This window comes from Lissotriton helveticus, chromosome 3_1 (genome assembly GCF_964261635.1).
Source record: "Lissotriton helveticus chromosome 3_1, aLisHel1.1, whole genome shotgun sequence".
NCBI lineage: Eukaryota > Metazoa > Chordata > Amphibia > Caudata > Salamandridae > Lissotriton > Lissotriton helveticus.
In genome coordinates this window covers 1,634,183,205-1,634,207,181 of record NC_136061.1, presented here as the reverse complement: position 1 = coordinate 1,634,207,181, position 23,977 = coordinate 1,634,183,205, and the positions used below count along the sequence as shown (strand labels likewise).

At 46.4% G+C, this 23,977-nt stretch overlaps 1 protein-coding gene across 1 annotated transcript in view; it reads left to right on the top strand.

The window, feature by feature from the left end:
- Positions 1-23,977, top strand: part of CCDC93 (CCC complex scaffolding subunit CCDC93) — a 1,137,947-nt gene that overhangs the window by 1,027,299 nt on the left and 86,671 nt on the right. The window contains exon 20 of the mRNA XM_078682376.1: positions 9,939-9,976. Coding sequence (XP_078538502.1) covers positions 9,939-9,976 — 38 coding nt within the window. The remainder of the gene's footprint in view (positions 1-9,938; positions 9,977-23,977) is intronic.

The following is a 23,977-nucleotide window of genomic DNA, read 5'->3' as shown; positions in this document are numbered from 1 at the left end:
TGTCGCAAGTGGACTTGCGGTCTTCTAAATACCTTTCCGCCTATACCCCTTCTGCCCATAGTGCTGAAGAAAATGAAGCGCGACCGGGCCCAAGTCATTCTTGTGGTTCCGGATTGGGCACGAAGAGTCTGGTATCCCGAGCTCTTGAACATGGCCATCGATCCTCCGATCAGAATGCCTCTTTGAGAGGATTGTCTGTCGCAACAGCAGGGGACGGTCCTCCACCGGAACCTGTTCAGCCTCCACCTCCTTGCGTGGAGATTGAGCTGCGACAGTTGATAGCTTACGACCTTCCTCCCGAAGTCTGTAATGTTATCTTGGCAGCTAGGCATACCTCCCCCAAAACGGTATGCGCCTGTAGATGGAACAAATTTGTGGCATGGTGCACAGCAAAGGCTGTGGATACTCTATCTGCTCCTCTTTTCAGAGGTTCTCCTCTTCATTCATTCTTTGGCCCAGCAGGGCTGTGCTCTTGGCACTCTTAAAGGATATCTTTAGGCCATTTCGGCCTTTCTTCGTCTTCCGGATCAGGCTTCTCTTTTCAAGTCCCCTATTGTAAATAGATTTCTTAAGGGCATTACTCACCTTTTTTCTCCTAGTCCTTTCGTAATGCCCCAATGGGACTTGAATCTTGTCTTCACTTATCTTATGTGTGCTCCTTTCGAGCCACTACATAATTTTCCTCCCAGACTCTTGACTTTAAAGACTGCCTTTATGGTTGCCATCACCTTTGCTCGCAGAGTGAGTGAGCTACAGGCCCCGTCTTCTAAACATTCTTTCCTTGCTGTCCATCCGGACAAGTTTGTCCTCCGAACTAGACCTTCTTTTTTCCCCAAAGTTGTTACCTCTTTCCACACAGGTCAGACCATCACTTTGCACACCTTCTTTCCGCCCGCATCCTTCCAAGGAGGAGGAGAGACTCCACTGTCTGGATCCAAAGCGTGCATTATCATTTTATCTGGATCGCACAAAACATTTCCGGGTGGACGATTAACTCTTTGTTGGCTATGTGGGTGCCAAGAAAGGTCAGGCGTGCAAAAACTGATCATCTCTCGAGGGGTTGCCCTTTGCATTAAAATTTGCTATTCCTTGGCGAAAAAGGAGCCCCCGGTAGGACTGCGCGCATGCCCATCCCACCAGGGCGATGGCAGCCACTACTGCTTTGGGACGTGGAGTCCCTCTCAGTGACATCTGCCAAGCAGTCACATGGGCATCACTGCACATGTTCACTAAACATTACTGCCTGGATAGTCAAATCTGGAGAGACAGCTTCTTTGGCCTTTCAGTTCTGCAGGACTTTCTGGTGTGAACTTGGTTCGCAGACCCTCCTCCTGGGTTAGTATTGCTGGGGTATCTATTCTAAGGTAAGGAATCTATAACTAATAGTCTCTTTCAGATGTACAAGTTACTTACCTTCAATAACAATATATCTGTAAGAGACATATATTAGTTATAGTTTCCTTACCGCCCAACCCATCCTCTCCGTTCTGCGAACTTACTTCTAGAATAAGGGACTCCCTTTCAGGGCCCTAGTTTTGTTCACCAGTAGTCAGTCTCTTGCGTGGCTCTGCGCTTCTGGCGTGGAATGTCGTGTAAAGAGCTGACGTCAGCCTGCAGGGGCGGCGTCTAAGTAGATACCGCAACGTCATTCCAGCGATCATGACGCCAACGACGAATGCGGAGTCGACCAACGCCACCTACCAACTCACAGGGGTGCTGCTGATGAAAAATTCACTGGATCCAGTCTGACTCCTGGGGGTAATTCTAAGGTAAGGAATCTTTAACTAATAGTCTCTTTCAGATATACGAGTTACTTACCTTCAATAACAATATATCTTTAAGACATATATTAGTTATAGTTTCCTTACCGCCCAACCCATCCTCTCCGTTCTGCGAACTGACTTCTAGAATAAGGGACTCCCTTTCAAGGCCCTAGTTTTGTTCACCAGTGGTCAGTCTCTTGCATGGCTCTGAGCTTCTGGCGTGGAATGTCGTGTAAAGAGCTGACGCCAGCCCGCAGGGGCGGCGCCTAAGTAGATACCGCAACGTCATTCCAGCGATCATGACGCCAACGACGAATGCGGAGTCAACCAACGCCACCTACCAACTCACAGGGGTACAGCTGATGAAAAATTCTCTGGATCCAGTCTGACGCCTGTGGGTAATTCTAAGGTAAGGAATCTATAACTAATATATGTCTCTTACAGATATATCGTTTCCGAAGGTAAGTAACTTGTTCGCCTGGTTACTTGACTTGGGTGACACCAGTGGCTTAGAATCTTTGCCAGCCTCCTGTCTCCTCCTGGTTTGGCCATGGAGGTGAGGGTCAATCGAGTTTCGATTGTCCTAGACTTACAGACCTCTTAATTGGTGTTCTACACCCTGACCAGTCTAATGTTGAGCCTGTATAGTGGCTGTCTTTTCAATATCCTGTTGGGTGCTTGGGCTAAGTCTGAAAAGGACTCGCTCAATTTCTCACAGGCATCAACGGCCCCAGTGGATCCCTCCTGTCTACTTAAATATCTCTCTACTAACGTCTTTGTGGTTCAGACCATTGATTTTCTTCTCCCGTCCCTCCAGAGAGGGCGGCAAGGAAGTGTGACGCTTGTGAAAGGCATATTTTCTCTACTTCTGCTCTGTGCTCTCTGAAAACTTCTTGTGTGCTTGCCCGCTTCTACCATGCCTTGTGGGACTCTGTGGAGCACCTCTTGCCTTCCCTTCCAGAGGAAGCCCAGAATGCTCTTGTTCCCCTGGTACACGATGGGTACAAAGCTCCCACACTTAGCATCCGTGTGGTATGGGTACTACTGATTCTGTTGGTCGGGCTATGGCCTGTTCATTTGCTCTACGTCAAGTATGCAGTATGCATGGTTGCACACTTCCAGGTTTTCGGAGGCTGTGCAAACTGCCTTGATCAACATGCCTTTTATTGGCACCTCACTTTTTGGAGCACACGCTGACTCAGCTTGATGCTGGTTCAGACATAGTTATGGTGGTACGGAGTCTTAATTAACCCTGGGCAAAGAGCTACGATACGCTTGCATAGTTTGCGAAGTTTGCGCAACTAACCACTACGCGAACTGCACGTAGCACAGTGCAAACATGCGGAGTGTAGTGCAGCGGTAATTTTTTGCTTGCTCGCGGTCCTCAAAGTCAAGTTGGCGACCACGAGCAAGCAAAATGACATCCTCGCGAGACATTTTCCTTGTTCGCAATCAGCAACATCCAGTTGCCGATCGCATGGAAAATAAACCTCCCGGCGAGATTCTCAACGCGGGGAGGTCAGGTTTCTCATTGCGAGTGGTCACGCATGCTTGCGACCGCTCGTGATGGGAAACAACTAGTCTGCATTGAGAAAGCTGCAGCTCTAGTAAAAATCTACTCGAGCGGCAGAAAATTACAGCTCGCACTGTGCAAGATGCTGTTTTCAATGATTGCACAGTGCCGGATGCTTGTCCGCACTGTGCAATCATTGAAAACGACATCTTGCACAGTGCGAACATGCTACTACACAGTTCGCATAGTGCTACGTGTAGCTCGCGTAGTGCGAAGTACACTTTGCGTAGCTACGCGTAGCGCTACTTCACGAACTACGCCCACCCCTAGTCCTAATTCTGTTGCAGTAAGGTCCTCCTGGACAGTTGTTTCCTCTTGTTTTGACTCTTTCCCACCTCCCCAGGATGGAGTTCTTCTCTCCCCTCCAGGGATACTGCCGGTGTGGTGTTCCTGCTTCCGACAGGTACTTTTTGTCTCATTTATGCTGTTGGTGACAGGATTTGTTTCCAGCCATCTGGAACTTATCTTACTTTGCAGTCTCCTGGGAGTCTGTTCTTTGGCTCTTTTGCTGCTTGAATTTCTCCACCGAGTACTTACTCTGTGGCAGGTATTCTGTTTATGTTGTGCTGTTGCACTAGAGCTTTGTTCCCCGTTTTCGAGGACCTTATTTTGTATGCCTTGGAGGCATTTTTTTGAGCTACTTATGCACTTCTTATCCTTATAGGGACTTCGCCTTCCTCTTTTCTCTGCCTTATGTCCATATCAGCAATGCTGGTGCCAAGGGCAGACAACCTCTTTGGCCTGATTTGTTTTCATTTCCAAATTAGGCCCTTTTCTCAGGAACACATGGATGTCTCCTGTGTGTTCGTATTGGTTCAGACTTGGGTTTCACAACTCCAGCTTTCTTTGCACCTGAAAATGGTTGTCTACAGCAGTCTGGTATTCTGGTGCCATCGCACCTGTGAGGTAGCTGTTGTCTCTTTTTCTTTTTAGTCCTTTTCACATGGGATTCCGGTCCTCTTGATTGTTTGGATCCTTGCCTTATATCCTTATATCTCACGAGACTGGGGTTTCCCTTTCTTTCCTGTATCTTTCCTCTCTCATTACATTTCAACCCTCACCCTCTTCTTTGGTGGGGGTATTTCATTACTTTTTCTTGGGGAATATCCTAACTTTTCTTGCGTTTCCATAAAGAATGCTTCATGTTTTGTACCTGTTTCTCCTGCTTCCAAAGGTTGGACAATGTTCTTGTCAGAATCAACTGTCTGTTGCCCTTATTTTCTGTCATCCTCTCATGTCACCCAGGCGGTCTTCCACTTCATCTTTTCCTTCATGGTGGACTTTACGCATGCTGTTATTCTTTGCTTCTTCTGCTACCACCAGGCATCCTTCCTCAGTCGATGCCGTTGTTCTCCTATAGTGGGCAATACCTTCCACTTCCAACTCTTATGTGGCAATATGTCCCAGTCTTGTCTTTCTGTCTCCACCTCAGCTACTGTTGTAACTCTTCTTCGACTGTAGGATGTGTTGTCTCTGCCCTTCCTTGGTTACCTTTGTTCTTGGAGTAACCTTTGTTCCTCCACTTCCCGTCCTCCTCTTCACTGGCGGTGGACATGGGTTACCTTTGGAGGAGTGGATATACTTTTGCTGTACCCTGTATGACTTGTGTGTTTAAGGGCATTTCTTTGGTTTTTATTTGCATAAGCATTTATCCGTGGATGCATCTTCATGTACCCATCTCTTGAGTGGATCTCTTGTGGGTGTCTTTTACTTTGCACATATGGTCGCCTGCCCTTCTGTATGGTGTACTTTGCTGCATCTTACCCCCATGTTTCTTGGTGACCTGGCTCAACATTCTTGGTTGTGTTTGTTGTTTCCTTCCTTCTCTTCAGTTAGCGTCTCTCTTGCATTACTCAGAGGATGTTTTCTGTACCTTCGAGGTTGTCTGTTTATGAGCAATTTCTTTACCATTTTTGTTGTTTTTCTAGCGATGCTTTTTAACATTCATTCTTTTTTCCTTCGTTCTTTCATTGGAGGTTCCTTTTTTCCTACTCTGTTTCTCAGGGTCTTTTTCTCGACGTTCGGTGGGTGCTCTTATTTGCTGTATGTGTAATTGCGGATGAGCAGACTAAGTCTGCTCCTTCCGTTTTGGGCCTGGACTCTACGGACTTTTGTCCTTGTTCCCCTTGTATTCCCTGATCTAGGTTGCATTCCCTTTGAGGCCACCTCTTTTTCCTTGTCTTTTAACCGTATATCACGGTCTTATAGCTTTCTGCTCCCTATTTGCTTCCCCTCGTCCTTCTTTGAGAGCAGTCCTTTTGGTGAGCATCTTCCTTCCCTATCCTTTTTTGGATAGTCTGGTACTTTTCTATTTTTCTGATTGATCCCTCCTGTTGGGGATCTTTGGTAAGGTCAGTTTGCAGCCAATCCTTCTGGGATGGCATTGCTTGGGTATCCGATTCTACGATAAGGAAGCTGTGGCTAGTTGTCTATATCAGATGAACAAATTACTTACCTTTGGAAATGCCGTATCTGGTAGAGACAAGATCTAGCTGCAGATTTCCTATCTACCCACCCATTCTCCCCACTCTGCGAACTGAGGGTCTGTTGTCTTTCAGATCCCCTCTTGCATACTGTTAAAGTTCTTTCGATCTGTACTTCTTGATACTAGATTTATCTTTCCTTTTTGGAAAACTGTTTCCTGAGATAGTTTTTCTATGTGGCTCCACGTTGTTGGCGCAGAAATACTCACAAAAGAAACTGACGTCAGTGCATCAGGGGAGGGCTCATGTGGATTCCGTTGACGTCACTTTCGCTCGACACCCTCTACCAATACACAGAAGTACTGCTGGGAAAATTTTCCAAATTCAGCCTGGGGAAGATTCCAAGATAAGGAATCTGCAGCTAGAGCTTGTCTCTACCAGATAAGGAGTTACTGAAGGTAAGTAACTTGTTTGTTGCTGGTGCTTGCAAAATGCTGCATCTGTGCTAGTTTTGGAAAGGATGTGGGAAGCTTTCTAGCTGTTGAAAATGTTTTAGTAGATTCTACTTCATGCAGGTGCATCACCTTTCAAAATATTTCTTGATTTCAGTGTGCTGTGTCCAAGTCACAGCTGACAGGTCTGGCCAAATGTTTTTATTTTTTCCCCCACATAGAAATGTGAATCTCCATTTTCTAAAATCCAGGCTCAGCCTCCAGTTGCGCCCAAGTTACAATAGGTGATGCCCTTCCAACTTTGTGTCATAGCCAGAGATGCCAATGGGGACAAAGATGCTGGACGGTGCAGAGAGCGTTGACATCGGGACCTGCGTCAGGGAAGCTCAAGGTGGTATGACTGGTGCCGATCTGGATCGATATGTGGATCAAAGGGGCCCGACTAGTGCTGGTGGCATACCCTCTGTTAGGGAACCAGTAGGGGACCCTCCCAAGCCTGCAGGGCCAGAAGGCACACCAGTGAGAACGGACCGCTCAAACATGAGGCGTATGGTCTCATAAAATTCACAGAATTTGGAGGTGGTTGCTTCGGGTCTAGGAAACTCAGGGAGCAATGGAGCCTGCCCAGGCGCAGGCTCAACTGTGGAGCCAGGCCTTGAATGACAATGCTCCCTCGTCTTGTGGGAAGACTTCGATGGACTGGGTGAAGTTGAAGACCTCCTTAACTTCTTGCTCTTTTTGTGGGACTTACCCAGACGCACAGACCACGTCTACAAAGATGAATGGCTCCTGTGATCGATGCTGGGACCTGCCTCTTTACTGGGAACAAGACCGTCACAGCGCCGCATGCAGAGCCGCAAGGAGCTTGAGGTACCACTCCCTCAAGGCCTTGGGGTGTATGGCGCAGCTGTCGACGCAGGTCTTTGTGTTTGGTAGTGCACAAGGCATCAGAAGCAAACAAGATTCGGGTCCGTCACAGGGTTTGAAGCCAGCCTTCCTACTGGACATCCCTGTGGATGCCAGTGGACTGGATACCTCCTCAGATACTGGTGTGGTCTCTCCTCCTACCGAGGCAGCGGAGGAGGGAGCTTCTTATGGTATGGTAGTTAGAAGGGCGGCTGAGTGGCATTCAAGACTAACATCTTGACAGACATGCTTCGGCCTAGAGCGACCCCCTCAAAACAGCGTTTCCCATTTAATGAAGCCCTTTTGGACATCCTGCTTGTGTTCTGGTCCAAGCCCAAGATAGGAGCGCCTGTGAACAGCACAATTGCCCGCCGCCATCGCCTGCCCTGGGGACCACAATTTCCTCAAGAACCCCTCCCCCTTTAGTTTGCCCTCCATCCATCATTGGCAACCAGTGGGAGACAGGAAACACCATCATCGGCACCACTGGAAGTTGATAACATCCGACCGATGGGTTCTCCAGTTTGTACGACGGGTCTACACACTCCCCTTGGTGACTGCCTCTCCACCCATGCCACCTGATTGAGGACTATCTCTCCTTACTCTGCCAGAAAGTGACAGCTCTCTAGGCTAAGGGAGCAGTAGAGAGGGTGCTGACACCAGAATTATTTGTTGGTTGTTATTCCTGCTACTTTCTGGTGCCTAAAAATTACGGAGGTCTTCGTCCTATTCTAGACCTGTGCCCCATCAATTTCTTCATGAAAAAGGAGAAATTCAAAATGCTCATGCTCGATAAAGTCCTGTGTGCCCTAGACCCGCGAGACTGGATGGTAGTGTTCGACTTCCATATTTCAATTTCCTGTCTTGCCTGCCTACAGATATTACCTAAAGTTCATGATAGGTCACTAGTACTTTCAGTTCACCGTGCTCTCCTTTGGCCTTACCAGCACCCCTTGGGTGTCCACCATGGTGATGGTTGTGATTGCAGCTTATCTGCGGAGATCAAGGTTGCAGTCTTCCCTTTGCAGGTAACTGGTATATGTGCTCATCCACAGAAAGATCTGTTTCGGGAGTTGTTTGTATTATAGTAATTTTATGTTTGAAAAAACCTTAAGCTGGGTATTTTTTATATTAAGATAAATGTCTACAGTGGTTGTGATAGTCCACAAACTTGCAAAAAAAAACCCTCTTACATTATGACAAATGTACACAAATATCTAGAGGTAAGCCCAACGTAGATATGTCTACATTGTTCGCGTTGTGCTTTGTCATAATCCATATACATTAACGATAGGATGGGGTCACATAGGCAATAGTCACACATTAATGTTTGCAAACATTACCTTTAAATAATGAAAAATCAAGGAATTTAAGCCCATCTCTCCCAAGTATCTGGAGAATAACAGGAGGAGAGCAGCTGGGCACCCAAAACCGTAAATCAGCTGATAAGTTGTCACCAGCCTTTGAGTGTTTATCTCCCTAGGGCATGAGGCTGTTGGACCACCAGGGATCTCCCCTCCCAGGGTTAGCAGAAGGACTAACCCTGAGATCCATAAATCACAGTTTGGCGGTCTCTAGGGTTTAGGGCCTCTTAAGCTGTTTCCAAAATGGGAAGAAACCGACATGTGAACTTCAGGGAACTCATTCTTACCAGGGAACTCATTCTCACAGCAGTAGTGCTACCCTTTTGTATTTGAGTCTGCATAATAGGGTGGTGGATAGGCCGTTGCTTGAATTGCAGATCACTAATCTGCAGCTTAATTGATTTTTAGCGATGAAAATCCCCTTAGCCTGGCTGTCATAGCCACGTAAAACTTGGAGGTGAGAATCAGAAAAAATGACCCACGCTCCCAGGGAAAAGCTCCCTTGGTATTGGGCCATTAGTTTTATAACAGTAACAAACTCCCACTTTGTTACAGTTTGATGCATGGCCATTAAAACTGGTGGCAGCCGTCCAACCTACTTTTTATACCTTGACAGGAACCACTATGTGTGTAGCCTCTGTTAAGGAACAGAGATCACTGCTGGGCCACCAGTGAATTTTAGATTTCGCAGAAGGCAGTCCATCAGGGTGGTGGACATTTTCCAGCCTGACCGCGTACTGTCCTCCAAAATGTAGAGCAGGACCTTAGTCTGGACTCAAATAGCAACCCAGACCTATTAGCTTTACCAATGTCTGTTTGGCTTGTCTGTTCCATTAGACTAGGGCACCCACCCAATCATCCCTATCCGAACTGCTTGGTAGCAAACACTCTGCACTGGAACACAAGAAATCCTCAGATGCTTTGTGGGCTTTTGGGTCCTAATTGATGAGTTGGTGTTTCAGTCGTTAGAGCATCAATCCTGAGACCCTCTTTCTAGCAATTGTTCGTCCAAATTTGTCATTCTCACTCTTTTTGAAATACCTTTCAATCCCTTTTTTTGCGGTGGAAGCTTGTAAGTAATGAAGAGGAAGTGTACAAATGGTGACATTTCTGGTGAATACAATGTGTTCTCTCTGTTTATACCTTCACCAATCTAAGATATTCATAATTTTCGAGCCTGGCACGTTTTATCAAGAATCTTCAGAGAAAAACGTGCGAATTTTCTGTTTCGGGGCTTGCCATTTACATGACGATTTTTGTTAGAAGTGGCTGTAAAAAGAGATTGGAATGTATAAGTCGATGTGTGAAAAAAAGCGATAGAATTATGGGGATAATATTTTTGTAACCTCTTGAGTAATTACATCTATACATAGTTTGCCAACTCCAGTTTTTCTGTAATCTAATAGAGTAATTATTGTATTTACAGTGCATGTGATACCCTGTTCTTTCTTTAACAGGTTAACTTGCTGAATTCAATTCACGACAATTTTCAGCAGTAAGTATTCTTTTTTCTTAAATGGTTATTGGATAGTATTATGTACCATAATTAAAATAATTGATTCGTTTTCATGAAGAAATCATATCAGTTTTAGACTAGTATTCAGCAGTAGACCTAAATCAAGTCCAATGTATTTAGGCACAATGACAATATGGTACTTTATTGAAAAAATGTTTCTTAAATAATTGCTCCTCAAGCATTGATTCTTTTCAGTTTTCTAAGTCATAGGTTACTGTATGATGTTTAGCATGGTTAAAAGAGTCTGCAAGAAGGAAGATTTTTTTTAAAAGGAGGGGAATTCAAGCAGAAACTTTGGTACCCAATTCAGATCACTGTCTTATAGCCTAATTATGTTTTTTGTTATAGAAAAAAACCTTAGAAAATAAAGCGTATATTAATGGTGGTTGCATCACATTAAAGTGGTGGGGAAGTGCAGGGGAGAATAACAAAAAAAAATTAAAACTGTACTTGCACGACGGCCGCCGTCTCGGTGCTCTGCTCCTCTCCCGGCAGTGCTTGGGCTGATGCACAGGCTCTCAGACTCAAGTGAACTCCCCTACACCAATCCAGATGCTGTTTTCAAGCTTGTTATACTATTACCCAGCATGAGAGAAGCGCTGGGATTAGTTGGAGTGGGTTGGTCTGGAGCTAACTCAGGGCCTGAGAGCCTGTGTCTGTACTCAACCCGACTGTGCAACCCTGCTAGGGTTGGAGAGATGTAAGCGTGCATGTCGGGCTGGGCGTTGTAAGCCAGCCGACCGAACAGACATGGGCACTTGCGATGCCCACCACTACTCGTACCTGCTGCAAGTGCTTTCCAGGAAGCAATAATACCCTATACCCCCTCACAACCCCACATGACTCAGCTGGCAGCACTCAGGATGTAAAATAAAATGATTTACCATGTTACTTTTCATGATTGACTTTGCTGGGCTCACAGCAGTGGAGCGATGCTCCTCTGCCCCAATGGGGGAGTCGCCGCTGATACCTATTAGAGCTTCATGTTTGTCACAGCAAACCATGAAAAGGCACTGCACAAAGCAATAAAAATACACAGCTCAATTTTTTTTTCTTATTGAAAAAAAAGAAACCTAAGTGCCTTTGCAATGTCCAAGAATAACATTTCAGTACAGCTTAAAAATGATGAGAAGACGACACACAGAACAAAAATTATAGTGAAACCCAGTGTGTCCCAGATGGCAATTAGTTGAAAAGTTTTTTTGTTTCTAATAAGTTCATCTTTCTGCATATATCTCACCAAATGAATTATCATTCCAGGCATCAGGCTGGTCTGAAAAAGATTTTACCTAGTAATATCTCTTCAGCTTTGCTCTGTGGATTCATGTGGCCTAATTTGGGTTTCCACCTCACAAAATGATGACACCGGTGAATATTAGGTGTTTCCTGGCATGCTGGCATCAGTTCTGTTTTCCACACCTCATCAGCACTCAACCAGAGCTCACTGTCCTAGGCACTTAGCTTGTGGCTGTGTCAAATGTCACCTCAAAAACATTCAGGTTTCTAGCCTTGGTTCAGATGACACTAGAAAGCATCCCTTTCAGGTCCTCCTTAAAACTGCTTGTGGTGTGTTAGATCAGAGCATGACATTGTTGTCTGTGATTCTTGTGCCGACAGGCACCAGAATGCTGCTAAGCAGCCGTAGGTGAAGTTGATTCTGGGGTGGTCATGCAATAGGACACCTCAGCAGTCTCCGTCACCCACAGTTAAGTAACTTTTAAGGGAATGATCTCCTAAAAGATCTTTCCATTAAAAAAAAAAGCCAGAAAATGCGCCATAAAGTACTCTATTTTCCACAATAAACAGTCCCTTAAATGATTTTCCCTTAGCAGGGCACCTAACTAGGTTTCAGAGATTAGCCCAGATGGAGGAGGGTATCGGTTCCCACTCCACAGCCTTCGTAATGCCTAACAAAGTCTATGGCTGTCCAGAAGATGATTTGGAACTGAAAATGTCTTTCCTCAGTACAATATTCATGCTGACTCACAAAATGTGAGTGACCTGGCTAAATCATGAGGAAAATACATCCCTTACCTATTTATCCTTGCTACAGAGAATGTGTTCTCATTCATGACTGTAGTTTGAAAACCTCCTGAAGACTTAGCCTTACTGCTCTTGCTTCATAGGAAGTTTTCTTATTTATGACTGTAGCACGAAAAGTTGCTGAAGCCTTATCATGACCAGTCTTGCTTCAGAGCAAGTTTTATCATGTATGACTTCAATGCAAAAAGCTGCTGAAGCCTTACAAATGACTTTTCCCTCTGCGGAGGCTGAATCTAACATTGTGACTCAAATCTTGCAGCTCTCCTCTTCAGTTGCAGAGCCCTTGCTGTCATTGAATTAAGTACTGTTGATTTCCATCATGAATGCTTGTGCAAAGCCCATTTTGGGTATGGAAGTCCACAGACCGTCAGAAGTCATAGGCTTTAGGTCATCCCCACCTTTAGTCTTCTCAACCATCACCAGAATGTCTCGTAGTTCAAAAGCCGTTCTTAAAGCAGAACCTGAATGGTTTCCCTAGGGAGTTCCTCATAGACAGTCAAAAAAATCGTCTTTGCTGGCTGAAAAGTCTTAGCTTCTGGCCTGCCACACTTAAAATGACACCTGGCTTCTGTTCTAACATGGTCATACCTTGTGGGAAATGCCAAAACTTACAGTGATCAGCTTGCCCAAATCACATGAAAAAGCTGTTTATGGACCAGTACAGTGACGGATCTGATGCGTGCAAACAAATCTCAATGTGTCACTAGGACTCTGCAAGCATCATTGCTCTGTCTACGAGCCCTGCTGTCATTCTGCATAGCACACTTGGATGCTTTCCACTGGCTCCTTCAGAGAGCTTCATGCCATACTCAAGGACATGCCTTTCCATGGGAGAGGTGCTGTTTGAAGAGAAAGCTGACTCCTCCCTGGTGCGCTTCAAAGACATTTGAGTGACAGAGCTTCTGCTTGGGCCTAGCCTCCCCGGCACCATAGTATCACAAGCAATATCAACAGTTTGGTGGCTATTCCAAGGAAGTGTAGTCCCACCAGAAACAACCTCCTCTGCCCATCTAGCCACTACGGAAGCTATATTGCTTCTTTTGGGACAGGTGTGGGTATAGGTGAGAACTAAAACTCCAGATGAAGTCTCTGCCACCCTCTTCTTACTGTGCTACCTCAAAATATCTCTGACTCCCCCCTTCAAATTACCACCTTCCGGTCAGGGAAAGATCTTCCATTGTTCTCCCATTTTTAGGGGGTTTTCTTGATTGGGTCTTCCACCTAATCTGCAAAAGGGTATGCCCTTCTCTTGCTGTCTCACCTTCTGAAATGTCCCTCTTATACCTGGACATGTTTTCTGAGAACATGACTCAATTTTGGAGGCCGATGTCCTTCCCTGCTGAACATAGGGGGCCATAGAGGTAGCATCGCTGGAAGAAAGAAGCACAGGATTCTATTCCCTTTACTACTTGTTCCCAAGCGGGATGGAAGTCTGAAGCTCATCCTGGATCTTTGTCTTCTGAATTTGTTCTTTTGGCAGGAAAAGTTCAAGATGCTGTCCCTATGCCAGGTTTACTGACCCTGAATACAGATGACTGGGTTCTTGCCCTAGATATCCAGAACTTGCATTTTCATCTTCCAAATATTCCCATGCACATTGTTTACCTGAGGCTCTCTATGGGTTCCTTGCACTCTCATGTATATGTTTGTGTTTCTACCCTTTAGACTGACAACTGCACAACATGTCCTCATGAAAGTGCTGGTTGTTGTGACCTGTTCAGTGTGACAGGCAGGAGTTTATGAATTCATGTACTTGGTTGTGAAAGCTTAGTCCGGGGTGCTGGTCAGTGAACACCATCAGAAGAATATCTCTCTCCTCCATAATTTTGGCTTTACCATCAGTGTCCAAAAGTCCCAACTCTCTTCTACGCAGAGGTTAACTTTCAGATTGTCAATACTGAGCTCTACTCTAGCAGTCTCTATGAAGACCTTTCGTCCTCCTCCTGGGTTCGTACATATTCAGAAGGTTATTCTGAGGTTTCTGGTTCAGGTTCCGGTCCCTTTACTGCTGTTCTTGCATCTGTTTGGCCTTGTGCATTGTTTCGGTGTTACATGGCAGAAGAGAGCCCTTCAGTGGTGCCTGTGGTCACAGTCGGTCCAGCAACAGGAGCGTCTCTTGACTTTGTTGCCTACCTCCCATTCTGTTAAGAAAGGGGGGGTTTTACCCAAGAAAATCCACAAGGGACCTGGGTGCTATATAGTATACAAAATGAGGGTCCCTGTGAACTGTGTAAACGTTATTCACATTTATTTAAAGCAATACTAACAAAACATTAGACACACTGTAAATTAATCACAATGGGCAAATACTGCAATTTATAAGTTATCATAACAGTGCCCCAAAGGAAAGGGAGTGAAAAAGCGTGATGCTGTGAAGGAGAAAGGAATAGATAAAGAAAGATAATGGTCGTGACAAATAGATATATCAAATTCTTACATTTTTTACACAAAATATCGGCTTCAGGTCCCTGAGCCAGATAAAGGATTCAAGAGATATCCCATTATTTCTCAAAAATGTCTATATTGACACTGGTATATAATATCCAAGAAATGCGGGCGGTGTCAACTGAGAAGGAGGGTAAAGTAGCCGTCGACGTTTCGACCCCAAGCTACAGCAGTAGGCGTACTTGAGGCCTTACATCGAGGTCTTCATCAGGACAAGGGTGTAAACAGGGGTGCACTACAATTTCTGTAAGAATATAAATAATATTACATAAATACAAATCCCCATATAAATTGAGAGGAATTGCGATAATAAATATCAGAACCGTAGTGAACGGTAGAGAAATTAATGAAGCAAATTACCATGGTACGTAGAGATATTTTCATACGATCAACAGTTGAGGAAATCTACTTTTCAAATTCATCAAGATCTAAAAGTTATGAAGAAGTAGAACGTCTATATCATGCCCCTTAATAGGATGATGAAAATACATTTGCAGTTGTTTCAGCTCTTAGTCAGTCAATGGTAGAAAATCGCTAGTATATCTTGCAATCAATCTTAACACACACTCCTAAACTGGACCAAGATAAACCAACTACATCTAAACCAGTACTCATAGCTGGGGACGTCATTCTTAAGACATGGTTATGTAGGCAGGTGGGGACAATTATAACCACTGTGAATCATGATTGCAAGGCCATATTGTAATAACTTTAAAATGTTCCATGGTTTGACACCATCCAAACCAGTGCTCATAACAAGGAGTATCATACTTTAGACACAGTTGTTTAGACATGTGGGACACGTATAATACTTATGCCCAGTGTGAATTATAATCTCAACCACATATCGCAATGAGTTTAAGAAAAATAGGTACCCCTCTTAGGTGGTATTTATCAGAGAATGACATCGTAAGGTTTACAAATCCTACCTGAGGGTAGATAGCAATGGCGTCTAATAAATTGGAACCGTATCGTATTATAAACGGCCAGAACCTACAGAAATCCAAAAAGGAGGTATTACTAGTATCGGTTTCAAAACAATACTCGTCACCGTCGCTCGACACCCAGTGCTAACATGCACATACCTAATTATGGCGGATAGCCACGTCGTATTTAAATCAATTCGCTCGCATCCGAAGGTTTCTGTAATCAGAGAGATTACCGTCAGTTTGAAATAGATGCGGGCCTGCCTTAGGGTAATATCACATTCATACTGGTTTCTTACCCAATCCCGGCGTCTCTTATCCCTCTATTGCTCTCCGTGACTGGAGGAGTGAACTCTACGTGCTCGCGCCGAATCCGAGTTTGGACACTCAAGCTCGGTACTCAAATTGTTCCACTATAAAGCAGTGTATAGAACATCTGATCGAATATGTCGCTATAGCTGTTTTAAATCGAATTCGAGACCCAGTTAGACTCTGTCCCACCCAGAATTGCAGAAACGGGCTTCTCTGTTGCCCTTAGAAACGACCCGGAACTACCCAGTATTAGTCCTTTCTCTATATCTTGAGTGTCCAAACTCGGATTCGGCGCGAGCACGTAGAGTTCACTCCTCCAGTCACGGAGAGCAATAGAGGGATACGAGACGCCGGGATTGGGTAAGCAACTAGTATGAATGTGATATTACCCTAAGGCAGGCCCGCATCTATTTCAAACTGACGGCAATCTCTCTGATTACAGAAACCTTCGGATGCTAGCGAATTGATTTAAATACGACGCGGCTATCCGCCATAATTAGGTATGTGCATGTTAGCACTGGGTGCCGAGCGACGGTGACGGGTATTGTTTTGAAACCAATACGAGTAATACCTCCTTTTTGGATTTCCGTAGGTTCTGGCCGTTTATAATACGATACGGTTCCAATTTATTAGACGCCATTGCTATCTACCCTCAGGTAGGATTTGTAAACCTTACGATGTCATTCTCTGATAAATACCACCTAAGAGGGGTACCTATTTTTCTTAAACTCATTGCGATATGTGGTTGAGATTATAATTCACACTGGGCATAAGTATTATACGTGTCCCCACATGTCTAAACAACTGTGTCTAAAGTATGATACTCCTTGTTATGAGCACTGGTTTGGATGGTGTCAAACCATGGAACATTTTAAAGTTATTACAATATGGCCTTGCAATCATGATTCACAGTGGTTATAATTGTCCCCACCTGCCTACATAACCATGTCTTAAGAATGACGTCCCCAGCTATGAGTACTGGTTTAGTTGTAGTTGGTTTATCTTGGTCCAGTTTAGGAGTGTGTGTTAAGATTGATTGCAAGATATACTAGCGATTTTCTACCATTGACGGACTAAGAGCTGAAACAACTGCAAATGTATTTTCATCATCCTATTAAGGGGCATGATATAGACGTTCTACTTTTTCATAACTTTTAGATCTTGATGAATTTGAAAAGTGGATTTCCTCAACTGTTGATCGTATGAAAATATCTCTACGTACCATGGTAATTTGCTTCATTAATTTCTCTACCGTTCACTACGGTTCTGATATTTATTATCGCAATTCCTCTCAATTTATATGGGGATTTGTATTTATGTAATATTATTTATATTCTTACAGAAATTGTAGTGCACCCCTGTTTACACCCTTGTCCTGATGAAGACCCCGATGTAAGGCCTCAAGTACGCCTACTGCTGTAGCGTGGGGTCGAAACGTCGACGGCTACTTACCCTCCTTCTCAGTTGACACCGCCCACATTTCTTGGATATTATATACCAGTGTCAATATAGACATTTTTGAGAAATAATGGGATATCTCTTGAATCCTTTATCTGGCTCAGGGACCTGAAGCCGATATTTTGTGTCAAAAATTTAAGAATTTGATATATCTATTTGTCACGACCATTATCTTTCTTTATCTATTCCTTTCTCCTTCACAGCATCACGCTTTTTCACTCCCTTTCCTTTGGGGCACTGTTATGATAACTTATAAATTGCAGTATTTGCTCATAGTGATTAATTTACAGTGTGTCTAATGTTTTGTTAGTATTGCTTTATATAAATGTGAATAACGTTTACACAGTTCACAGGGACCCTCATTTTGTATACTACCTCCCATTCTGGTCATAGGAATCTGCATTGGTGTATGAGTACCTCCAACCTCTTGGTTGGTCATCTTTTCTGCTCCCCGCAAGCTCTGGCTACCATTGTCATGGATGCCTCCTCGCTGGGCTGTAGTATCCATCTAGGTGACATGTATACTGATGAGTGGTTAACACAGTACTTATTCATGAAAAACATTAATTCCTCAATAAAAAGGTAAATTTGAGCCCAAACAAATACAGCACAAACATTTTTTTACAATATATACAGATTCAACAATTGTGCAATGTTCAAAGGTGAACACAGGATGAAGTGAATAGCAAACACGTGAGCAGTGTCTATATACAAAGACGAGTAATAAAAAGACAATAGCCAATAAAGAAGAAACTTTGCAGTTCCTGATAATGTAATGAAAACAGTAGCAGCTGTAAGTTTCTCTCTTTTAACAATAGCATTTCAACATATGTGAGTAATGTAAAGGTCATCGTCATGGTTGTAGACTTTTAAAAGCAATGCAGAGGTGCACGGAAAGCAATGTCGATATGCAATATACCAGGATCAAACTTAATAATCCTGTATCCAAGGACTTGTAGACAAAAAACACTAAGACACACGGTGAGCATGAGTATTACTCAGCAATGGACCTCAAGTCAGTTATTTATAGCATTAATGGTTTTGTGAAAGCCAATTGCAAGTTGGTGGCAAAATTTAATAAAGTTTGCTTGTATAGCATGGGGGCACAGGGTGAACTGCTATTTTCTGCCTCCAGGGATAGGATTGAGGTGATGTGACGGGGTTGGGCTTTTGTTCCACTTTGTAGCCATGTCTGCACAAAGGCAAACATTTCATCTTGCAATGAATGAGTTTCTTACTATGTCTCAGGGGGCAAAATTCTAATGGATCCTTTCCTCTTGAATATCCATCCAGGCGTCATACTGATCTGGAAAACTTCTCCTGTAACACTCCCTTAAAGGTAGGTGGCACCAACTTCTTGTGCTAGAATTGAGATCATGTGACATTGAAGGGACTACAATGCGCCCCCACAGTCAAGATTGTGGTAGTTCCTTTTTTGCTGGACCTTAAACACCGTCCAGCTCTTCAGAGAGATTTTCTCTCCCGGATTATTTTTTTCTCAATTTAAACAAAAAAGTGCAACAGAAAACATGTCGCCCTTTAGGCGCTCTGGTTTTAAAGCCTGTAAGGGCTGTAGGGGTCGGATGTCGGTTACCTATTCCCATGATGTTTGCCTATCGTGACTAGACTGGGATCATGACTCAAGTCTGCGAGTCATGCTAGAGTATGCATCTGAAGACCATTAAAGAAAGGGAGGCTAAACTCTTTTATGCCGAAACTAAGGATGACATAAGGGAGAGGCAAAGACTGGTTGAATTCTCAGTCAAGGACACCGGGTCATCGACATAGAGCTCTTCCCACCACAAACATAAGGAAAAGAGGGGACAGTAGCGGGAAGAAAGTAAGGTACGTATCTGTGGGGTTCTCTTCCTCCCTCCCCCATAAGCTCCTATTCAGAGATTGAGCTGGTTTAAATCCTGCCCTCTTTAGAGCCTAAGTCATTTGTGCTGATGGGAGTCCCAACACCACTGCTGACTCCAACATCTTGCACGCAGCCCCATGCCAGCTTCCTTGCAAACAGTTCAGATTAGGTGCCTTACCTGACTGCCATGTTTGAGGTCTTCAAGTAGGCAATGGTCCTCTCTGGAAAGCCTTCAGGCCCCATGGCTCCCTTTGGTTTGCCCTGCGGATTTCTGCAAGTGGGTTTTCCCATTGTTATGTTCACTACCTTCATGCTGGTATTAGTGGTGCTGTTGATACCATTGGTGCCCCATGGCACCATTCACTCCCTTAAAGCTGCTATCACTAGGGCCATTGGTCTCATTGGTGCCCCGATGACACTGATGCCAGCCAAACTTTCGCTGGCACTGACACTGGTCACCACTCCGATGCCATTAGCTTCAATACCAACACAAGAAACGACTCTTTTGATTTCACACCTGGGAGCTTGTTCAGAGGTCCAGTACCTCCGAAAGTACAAAAATATAAGGTAGAAAACAACTCCTTACATGATCTCTTTGGCATGGATTCAGCTCAAGATGATGACCCTTGAGAAGCTTGTGGGGTCCCCAAGCGTTTGTAGAGCTCGTGGAGGCCAGTGGGTATCAACACCTTGTCTGAATTGAAGTTTCTTGACACTTTCCCACCATCTTGCTTGTGCTAGGCACAAATGTGGCACCTCTTAATAACATTCCTAAGCCTGAGGAAGGTTAGACGATGACTGAACCCGCTGTCTCCAACCTGAGAAAAGCCCTAAAGGACTGGACCTGCTCTTTCTTGTACTCAGGACAAAGAAGTGAACTCCAAGGGTCATAACACGGACTTCCTGTTAAAGGTACAGGCATTCACCAAGCTACAAGAGGCTTTACCTGCAACTTCCCAGCTGATAAGTGTAACTGAACCTGGACTGGATCCTGGCTAACACCCTGTGAGTCTTTAAGTTCCTCCCCTGACATCTTGGTGGGTTTTAGAAGTGTACTCCTATCGAGCTTTACATATCTAAAGTCAGAAGGTAAATTGTTTGACCAGGACAAACCTGGTTGTTGTATCCCACCCATGCTCCATTGTGGTCAGCATCAAATTGCTCCTGAGCCCCAATCAACCGTGACCATTGACTATTGTTAGCACTTCATGCTTCTTGGCTCTATTCCTATGTAAAACTTTAAAAATTAATCTCTGGTTGCTCCTATTGGATTTTTGTCTTTGGTGTTATTTTGTTCATTACATTTTACTCTATTTTTCTAAGTTAGTTTGGGCTTTTTGTTGTTTTGCATTTTGATTTTATTACTACATAAATACTTTACACGTTGCTCTAAGTTAAGCCTAACTGCTCTCTGCCACAGCTGCCAGGGGGTTGAGCTCAAGTTCATTTAGTGATCTGATAGAGACTACTGGCCGCAGATTCCTTAACGTAGAATTATCCCCAGGCGTGAGACTGGATCCAGAAAACCTTTTTATTGCCCCAGCAACTCTGCGCGCCGGGGCGGCACCACGGAACACTGCCCTGACGTCATCCGCGGGCGTGATGTCAGCGAGATCACATAAGACCCACCCTGGCGCGCTGACATCAGTTTTCTTCTTTTCCGCATGCCACGTGGATCAGGATTACCTTGCTCGCCTGTTTTCAGGCCTTCCCTCGTCTTGGTGGGAATTGTGTGCGATGCCTTCGGGCTTCAAAACTTGTGCTGCTGTGTGTGCGCGTCCGATGTTGGCGACAAACCCTCACCCCATTTCTGCATATGGTGTTTGGGCGAACACCACGATTCCACGGACTGTGACTCCTGCCAGCAGCTCAACCCAAGTCCTGAAGGGAGTGCCGGATGAAGCTGCTTTCGGCCCGCCTATCCAGGTTGGCCTCATCCCCGCGTCTGTCCCCAGAAGGGTCCCGAACTTGCCGCTTCCGGCTCCCTGGTCACCTCTCGCCGGTGGGTAAGTCTGCCAGTCTGCCTCCGGGGCCTGGTCCTCGGTTGGCGGAGGGCGCATGTTCCTCTCGGGCCGTGCGTCCTCAGACGTCGGCCTATCCGCCGTTCCCTGGCCCTGAGGTGTCCAGGGCTCAGATGGCGGCCTATGCTGTGGCTCTGCAGGCCTCCATGCACCCACCCCTCCCCCTGAGACTTCCGCTGTCACTTTGCCCCGCGCACGGCCGGCTGCGGAGTCGCCGGCAGATTCATCCCCTGCGCGGCCAGGTTCGGCTTCAGGAGCGGGTGATGTGGTGTCGCCGAGGTGCGGCCCTTCGGGGTTCCCCTCTTCAACCCACGGCGCTCCCGTCTCGCTGCAAAGCCCCACGAGGTTCCCCGTGGCGTCGCAGGGGGTCGCCGGGTGCCCCTCGGTCCTCTGGACAGGCGATTGCCTTCCTTGAGGCCGAGTTGAGCCCGGTCCGGCGCCAGAGGCTTTCTTCCCCGGGCCGGATGGCGCCGCGGGTTGAGGCCGGGTCGGAGGTCACTTCTCCGCGTCCTATCCACCGGCGGTGGGCCCCTCCGGGGTCGTACCGGCGGCACCACTCCTTGCCTGCTTTGCCAACCCCGCCCTTTCCTCCTGTGCGACAGGTGGTACTGGAGGTGAATTCGACCCTTTGAATTGACGCTCCGGCCCCAGTCGCAGACTCTCTGGCGCCGGCTCGGCATCGCTGCATCTGCTCTTCCCCGGACCCGCCTTCATCTTCACACGACTGCCGTCTTCTCGTCTGTTCCTTGCCGGAGTCCGGGTGCCGCATTGTGGACTTCTCTCCAGGGCATTCTGGGGCAAGTTCTACCCCGTCCCACGGCCGGGGGCTCGAGACCACTGTTCCGCCCCTTGAGCGGGGCTTCTCATGCGGTTCCACCTTCTTTTCCAGAGGCCCCACAGGTTCCCCACTCATCGGTGGGGTTCCCATCCTTTATGTGCAGGCCTTTCCTTCCTCAAGCGGGGGGTAGGGACGGACGGCTCAGCTTGCAGCCCTCGCCCACAGAAGACTTGCCTTTGTCCGGGCTAACGCCACGGCCACTAGGATTTTTCAGATGGGTCACCCGGTTGCGCCGGTGCCTCCTGACCATTTGTTGGAGGTCCTCCACCAGTGGGGGGGGAGCCTTTGCTTCCTTTTGAAGCTTCGCTCCATGATTCCCTTTTGGGGGGCTGGGGGGTGCCCTGCTACAGGGGACCGCTGCCTCCACCACTGCTTCGTTGCCACTGCCCGGCTCCACATGGGCCCACTCGCCCTTCTTCCCATCTCTCTGCACAGGGCCCTGTTCTTCAGGCTGCCTTTCCGTCTTTCCCTCGGTGTTGCTCCTCCTGTCATGGGAGGCCTGTTGGTTAGATTCTTGTGGGCCAGGGACCGAGCCACAGCCTGGAGAACTCCAACCCAGAAGACTGCGAGGGAGAAGAATGCCCCATAAGCAGGGGACACAGAAGGACACAAGAATCCACGCCAAAAGACCAACCAGAGCGCACTTCCACCAGGAAGAAGCGAACAGGGCACCCCAGAGAGGAAAGGCACCCTAGAGAGGCAAAAGCAAGCCCAACCCAAGAGGGAGGGGCACCCGTAGCGACCAAGCCACCCCAAAGGGGGCAAGTGCCAAAGGCCCAGCAGAAAGGGACCTCGCAGAACGGGGAGGAAGGGCGGGCCGTGAAGGAATCTGCAGCTAGAATCGTCTCTACCAGATACACCATTACCGAAGGTAAGTACCTGGTACATCTGATAGAGACTACTAGCCGCAGATTCCTTAACGTAGAATAGATACTCTAGCCATACCCAAAGGGGAGGAGGGACTGCGAGAAAAACCCACCAGCCCAACAAAACACAGAGCCCCAACAGGGGATGCATCATGAGGCAAGGAGGAACGGACCAGCCCCACCATGCAAAAAGGGTCGCGGACACAGGGAGGAGCGAAGAACCCCCCCTGCAAAAACCAAGAGGCAGAGGTAAAGAAGGGCAGAGTCCCCCAAAGGAGAACGCCATTTCAAGCGAAAGGACGGCGGAACCTTTCACTACTTTATTGCACACTGTTCTCATACTCTCGCAGTTTTGTTTGCACTGGCTCCGCGTGATGGCGCGGAAAAGTTCTCCGAAGCAAACTGATGTCAGCGCGCCGGGGTGGGGCTTATGTGACCTTGCTGACGTCACGCCCGCGGACGACGTCAGGGCAGGGTCCCCTGGTGCCACCCCCGGCGCGCAGAGTTGCTGGGGCAAGAAAAAGGTTTTCCGATCCAGTCTCACGCCTGGGGATAATTCTACGTTAAGGAATCTGTGGCTAGAATTGGCTCTACCAGATACACCATTACCGAAGGTAAGTAACTGGTACATTGAGGGTTAACCATGACAAGGCTTGTAATACTTCCTTGATGTGAATAGTCACACACCCCAAATAATAATCCATTTTCTTACAATCTGGGATTTCCAGAATGTAGTGTCTTCAGGAGAGGCCTTAATATTCGCCTGTGTCAGGCCGCCCTGGCTCCGCAGCAGGGCCATCACCTTTTTGTGCGGCAGTACAGGGGCAACAAGAAGCAAAAAGATCAGATCTCTTGTCAGCCCCCTGTCTCCTCCTCCTCCTCCTCCTCCTCCTCCCTGGCCACCAGAGGGAAGCAGTTGTAGTTTTCTGTTGTCGGGGCACTTGAGACAGATGGGCGGGTGTGTTTCCCCTTTTTCACAGGGCTGGGGTGGCACAACTTCAGACCAATGGGTACTTCGGTCAAAGGAAAAGGATTATTCCCTACCCTTCCTCCGCTCCTGTCCCCAGATCTCTCCTCTGCAGTTAGACATTTCACAGGACCACCTTCTCCTGCTGTGGCAAGCAGTGGCAGCCTTGCTTCAGAAAGGAGCTGTGTAGTTGGTGCCACAGCAGGAATTTGGCAAGGATGCTACTTCTGGCCCTTCCTTTTC